The following is a 6,518-nucleotide window of genomic DNA, read 5'->3' as shown; positions in this document are numbered from 1 at the left end:
ATTTGTTTGTACCCCCTACTGTAAATGATAAGGATATTAGCAGTCACTGAGGGGTTCTGTGCCCCCCATATAAAGGCACAAGGCTGCAGGCTGAGTTATACAGGGAACTCTGAGTATCACTCATGTATTATAAGGGATAATGTACCCCCTACTGTAAATGATAAGGATCTTAGCAGTCACTGAGGGGCTCTGTGCCCCCCATATAAAGGCACAAGGCTGCAGGCTGAGTTATACAGGGAACTCTGAGTATCACTCATGTATTATAAGGGATAATGTACCCCCTACTGTAAATGATAAGGATATTAGCAGTCACTGAGGGGTTCTGTGCCCCCCATATAAAGGCACAAGGCTGCAGGCTGAGTTATACAGGGAACTCTGAGTATCACTCATGTATTATAAGGGATAATGTACCCCCTACTGTAAATGATAAGGATATTAGCAGTCACTGAGGGGTTCTGTGCCCCCCATATAAAGGCACAAGGCTGCAGGCTGAGTTATACAGGGAACTCTGAGTATCACTCATGTATTATAAGGGATACTGTACCCCCTACTGTAAATGATAAGGATATTAGCAGTCACTGAGGGTTCTGTGCCCCCCATATAAAGGCACAAGGCTGCAGGCTGAGTTATACAGGGAACTCTGAGTATCACTCATGTATTATAAGGGATAATGTACCCCCTACTGTAAATGATAAGGATATTAGCAGTCACTGAGGGGTTCTGTGCCCCCCATATAAAGGCACAAGGCTGCAGGCTGAGTTATACAGGGAACTCTGAGTATCACTCATGTATTATAAGGGATAATGTACCCCCTACTGTAAATGATAAGGATATTAGCAGTCACTGAGGGGTTCTGTGCCCCCCATATAAAGGCACAAGGCTGCAGGCTGAGTTATACAGGGAACTCTGAGTATCACTCATGTATTATAAGGGATACTGTACCCCCTACTGTAAATGATAAGGATATTAGCAGTCACTGAGGGGTTCTGTGCCCCCCATATAAAGGCACAAGGCTGCAGGCTGAGTTATACAGGGAACTCTGAGTATCACTCATGTATTATAAGGGATAATGTACCCCCTACTGTAAATGATAAGGATATTAGCAGTCACTGAGGGGTTCTGTGCCCCCCATATAAAGGCACAAGGCTGCAGGCTGAGTTATACAGGGAACTCTGAGTATCACTCATGTATTATAAGGGATAATGTACCCCCTACTGTAAATGATAAGGATATTAGCAGTCACTGAGGGGTTCTGTGCCCATATAAAGGCACAAGGCTGCAGGCTGAGTTATACAGGGAACTCTGAGTATCACTCATGTATTATAAGGGATAATGTACCCCCTACTGTAAATGATAAGGATATTAGCAGTCACTGAGGGGTTCTGTGCCCATATAAAGGCACAAGGCTGCAGGCTGAGTTATACAGGGAACTCTGAGTATCACTCATGTATTATAAGGGATACTGTACCCCCTACTGTAAATGATAAGGATATTAGCAGTCACTGAGGGGTTCTGTGCCCCCCATATAAAGGCACAAGGCTGCAGGCTGAGTTATACACGGAACTCTGAGTATCACTCATGTATTATAAGGGATAATGTACCCCCTACTGTAAATGATAAGGATATTAGCAGTCACACCCAGACACAGAGGCAGACAGTGGATTATCAGGTAGAATTCTTTTATGTAAGAAAAGAGAAGAGATTTAAAAAAAAAAAAAAAAAATTCAAAAAAACAAAACGGACATAGAAACCAAGAGCGCAAATGTACAATTAACGGTTTAAAGCTCTATAAAGAATAAGATCTACATCAAAATAAATTATAACCTTTACCAAAAATATTATTTTATATACCGTGACACGTTAGAGTCAACAACGCAGGCGCTTTCCTTTCAGGTCATGTGACTGTTGCTGTTCCATGCAGGGGAAGGAGTGGCCTGAGGCTTAAGCCCCTCCCAGCTGTCAAGCTATGGCACTGTCCCTCCCATAACCAACCAACCATAACGAGTGCCAGCAATCTATACATACGAGGGCTCATTCTCTTGCTCATCAAGGGACAAACAAAATGGTGGCCGAGTGGGCGGAGCCTGTAACATAGTGTATAGGAGATGTTCCTCGGGTCTAGGTCTGTGTTGCCTTCATTGATACAGTTATACCATGTGACACGTTCATATTGAATGATGGGTAAGTGGGTGGAGCCAAGTAGATATTCTCTGGCTGCTGGCAATTGTAGTTGCAGAGTTGAAATTCCTCTATGTCCAATAATATCAGGAACAGAAATGAATTCTGGGAGCCATAATGTGTATAACCCTGCGGCCTGGCTACCGTAGGAACATTATGCAGCCCCCTACCGACACTGTTACACGTTGCCCTCTGTATAAACAGCTTCTCCCTCGTGGCCTCACCCACAGTGGTACAATGAAGCACAGGGTTGTCCCCACATAACTACAACTCCCAGCATCCCCTCCCATCCGGCTGGCCGACCCTAATACCAGGAGACATGGATCATGCCGCAATCCACTGCTGGCGATGAAGTGCTACGGATTCATGACGAATCTTTTGGTTGCGCGGTTGCTATGGCACAGTACCAACCTGTCGCCGCTTTGGAGGGGGGGGACATAAAAACGGGACCCCAGTCGGACGTGGAGGAGACGGGTTTGTACTGTGCCAGTGTATATTGTAGAATTCCATTGGAATATATTATACGCAAGGAAAAGCTTGCAGCCTGCGTGCCGGCGTCACAGTACCGGGCAGCCGAGGGTTAACCCGGCTCTCAGTCGAGCTTCTCCAGCACCGAGGGGACGTACACCAGGCTCAGCTCGCTGCCAAAGTCGCACACTATGGCCGCATTGTCCAACACTAGAATCTGCCGCGCCGGCTGCGCCTCCTCGCACTTCCCCAGGTAAACTGTCTGCAACAGGTCCCCGTAGCCAATGTCCCAGAACGACACGCAGCCCTGGCCCCCCGTGACCAGCAGGTTGTCCGAGATCAGCCCCAAGCTGGACCCGCAGCCCAAGTCCTACAGAGGCGGAGAGACTTCATCAGAACCATTGTAACATCATCCCACCAATCAAAATCTGTGTATGGACCTCAGAATCTCTGAGCTTCCTGTCTCTGGGCTGCTCTCTTTCCCATGGTAACCAACAGACAGTTTATATCATGTAAGTGGCCTATTAAAGAATCTCCCAAACTGGAATATATATATCAGTAAATATTGCCCTTTTGCATCCTTTCCCTTGAGCCGCCATTTAGTGATGGGCTGTGGGCTCCCTCAGAGATCAGCTGACAGGAAGTGATGCAGCTCTAACTGTAACAGGAAGTAGTGTGGGAGCAAAAGGCAGAACTCTGCCCATTCATTGGCTGATGGGGCCTAGCATGTATGTGTGCCTTGGCTTGTTTGTGTGCACTGTGACTCCTATGATCCCAGGGGGCGGGGCTTAGTACCTAAAATGGCAGTTTCCTATTTAGGATTACCCAATGGCACATACTGCTAAAGTATATTTATATGAAAATGGTTTATTTAGATTTACTTATGAGCTGTTTATGCAATATATATATATTTATAGAGAGCTCCATTGTTTGGGGGTTTAACACTGCCCCTATTAACCATTTACACAACACAATTGGACAATCCCCCAACTTGCCTCTTGGCCAATAGGTTTGCAGATAGAAGGCAGGAGGGCAGATCTAACTGAGACTCACCTGCTGGATGGAGTAGAGTCGAATCGCCGTGCTCCTGTCCCATATACAAATGACATCGTCCAGCCCACTGCTGATCACACAGGAAGTAGTGCAAAGCAAGGAGGTGACATCACCGCGGTGTCCGAACATGTGACTGACCCTGCTTCCTGTCAGTACATCCCACAGACAGATTGCTCCATCCTGCCCCCCACTGGCCAGAACCATTGTCTGCAAAATAAGTAGAATTTTATTATTTTTTTGCCCGTTATCATGGCAATCGCCCAAACTGAATGGTACTGGGAGTTGCCATGGCTACACTGGTGCCACCTACCTCATCAATGTAAATGGCTGTGATGCCTCCCGAGTGTCCCTGCAGAGTGAAGAGGCAGCAGGCATCCTCCAGCCGGTACACCTGCACACACACAACATATATACACCTTAACTAAACAACTGCCAATGGCTAAAGGGTAACTAGAACTGAATAAATGACGGGACTCGAGGCCGTGCAGTGATGGGGAGGTACTCGCTTGGGTCTAATTATCACACACAGCTGACACATTTTGTGTCTGACAGGCTTATAAAGCCAATGGCTGTCTCTCTGACAGGCTTATAAAGCCAATGGCTGTCTCTCTGACAGGCTTATAAAGCCAATGACTGTCTCTCTGACAGGTTTATAAAGCCAATGACTGTCTCTCTGACAGGCTTATAAAGCCAATGACTGTCTCTCTGGCAGGTTTATAAAGCCAATGACCGTCTCTCTGATAAGCTTATAAAGCCAATGGCTGTCTCTCTGACAGGTTTATAAAGCCAATGGCTGTCTCTCTGACAGGTTTATAAAGCCAATGGCTGTCTCTCTGACAGGTTTATAAAGCCAATGACTGTCTCTCTGGCAGGTTTATAAAGCCAATGACTGTCTCTCTGGCAGGTTTATAAAGCCAATGGCTGTCTATCTGACAGGCTTATAAAGCCAATGACCGTCTCTCTGATAGGATTATAAAGCCAATGACTGTCTCTCTAGCAGGCTTATAAAGCCAATGACCGTCTCTCTGATAGGATTATAAAGCCAATGACTGTCTGACAGGCTTATAAAGCCAATGACTGTCTCTCCGACAGGCTTATAAAGCCAATGACTGTCTCTCTGATAGGATTATAAAGCCAATGACTGTCTGACAGGCTTATAAAGCCAATGACCGTCTCTCTGACAGGCTTATAAAGCCAATGACCGTCTCTCTGACAGGCTTATAAAGCCAATGGCTGTCTCTCTGACAGGCTTATAAAGCCAATGACTGTCTCTCTGATAGGCTTATAAAGCCAATGACTGTCTCTCTGACAGGCTTATAAAGCCAATGGCTGTCTCTCTGACAGGCTTATAAAGCCAATGGCTGTCTCTCTGACAGGCTTATAAAGCCAATGGCTGTCTCTCTGACAGGCTTATAAAGCCAATGACTGTCTCTCTGATAGGCTTATAAAGCCAATGACTGTCTCTCTGACAGGCTTATAAAGCCAATGACTGTCTCTCTCACAAAATGCGTCAGGCTTTTTTGAGATGAGCGTATGATAAAGTTTTTTCTTTTCTAACCATGGGAATGGCCAGTTTCTGGATTAACAGAGTGCCCTTCTCCTGGCACAAAGCCACCGCAGGGAGTTCTGACCCAGTTGCTCAAGTGTCCCCCTGCCCGGCACTGAGTGCCCATCCCATTCTGCCGGCAGTGAGTAACCAATGCTCCTGCACTCACTCTCACTGTGTGGTCCTGGCTCCCGGTCACTAGCCGGCCTGCTGCTGCTTTCAGGGCAGTGATTGGCTTCTGATGGGCACAGGCCACTGTGTGGCTCCGCTGGCAGCCAATCACATCATCAGTACTGTACAGCGGGGAGCTGGGGACATTGCTTCTGTTTGGGGCACCTGTAGGACAGGAAAGACCACATTACATGAACATAATTCCCTAATATGTCTAACATTGCTTTCCCTGGTTCATAGAGATCAATGCAATACCCAAGCAACGAGGCTGTGTCCCGTACCTGACCATGGGAAAGAGAGCAGCCCAGGTTCAGGAAGTACAGAGAAACAGAGCTCTGTACCTGAGTAAGTACTGGGGGGAGATTGGATTCACTTACCCAGGGGGAGGTTCCTGCCTGACCATGGGAAAGAGAGCAGCCCAGGAGCAGGAAGTACAGAGAATAAGAGCTCTGTACCTGGGTAAGTACTGGGGGGAGATTGGATTCACTTACCAAGGGGGGGGGGTTCCTGCCTGACCATGGGAAAGAGAGCAGCCCAGGAGCAGGAAGTACAGAGAATTTAAAGGTGTATAAACGGGGTGGGGGGTGGATATGCTAGCCTTGTGACTCTGGGCCTTGCCCATCTTTCTCTTCTTGCCCATCAAGCTGATATTACACTACAACAGGAGTAAATGCCATTATATTCTCCCCCAGGGAGGAAGAAGCAGGTATTTATGCCTTACCTCTAAACTGCAGCTGACTGGAGGATTTTTGGGAATCTAGGCAGTAGAAATCCAGGGAGCCATTGAGCCTCGCTACCACAATCCTTAGAAACACAAAAGCACAAACATTACTCTTCCCTCCCCCCATGGAGAGCGATGAATAAAATCTTTCAGAAAGTGGATTTCCCCTCTCACCTGTGATTGAGGAACACGAGAGCCGTGATGCCGCTCTGCCCATCGCAATTGCTGCAGCGGAGACTTCCCTCGATGGCATCCCAAACCTACGGGGAGCGAGAAATGCAATGGGATTAATGCGACAAAGCTTTAGAAACAGGGATAGGAGCACAAAACAGCGACCCCTGCAGGCCGGTAAGTGTTACTGCTGGAATAAGGCAGAGGATT

The 6,518-nt window shown here is 47.2% G+C and overlaps 1 protein-coding gene across 2 annotated transcripts in view; it reads right to left on the bottom strand.

The window, feature by feature from the left end:
• Positions 1–1,662: 1,662 nt before the first annotated feature.
• Positions 1,663–6,518, bottom strand: part of scap (SREBF chaperone) — a 42,413-nt gene continuing 37,557 nt past the window's right edge. For both annotated transcript variants that reach the window (NM_001126690.1, XM_012964289.3), the window contains 6 exon segments: positions 1,663–3,016; positions 3,700–3,906; positions 4,010–4,090; positions 5,415–5,581; positions 6,138–6,220; positions 6,312–6,397. In NM_001126690.1, coding sequence (NP_001120162.1) covers positions 2,771–3,016; positions 3,700–3,906; positions 4,010–4,090; positions 5,415–5,581; positions 6,138–6,220; positions 6,312–6,397 — 870 coding nt within the window. In that variant the 3' untranslated portion in view covers positions 1,663–2,770.

The sequence above is a fragment of the Xenopus tropicalis genome, chromosome 6 (genome assembly GCF_000004195.4).
Source record: "Xenopus tropicalis strain Nigerian chromosome 6, UCB_Xtro_10.0, whole genome shotgun sequence".
NCBI lineage: Eukaryota > Metazoa > Chordata > Amphibia > Anura > Pipidae > Xenopus > Xenopus tropicalis.
The sequence above is the reverse complement of the archived record's forward strand: the minus strand, read 5'-3'. Positions and strand labels throughout refer to the sequence as shown.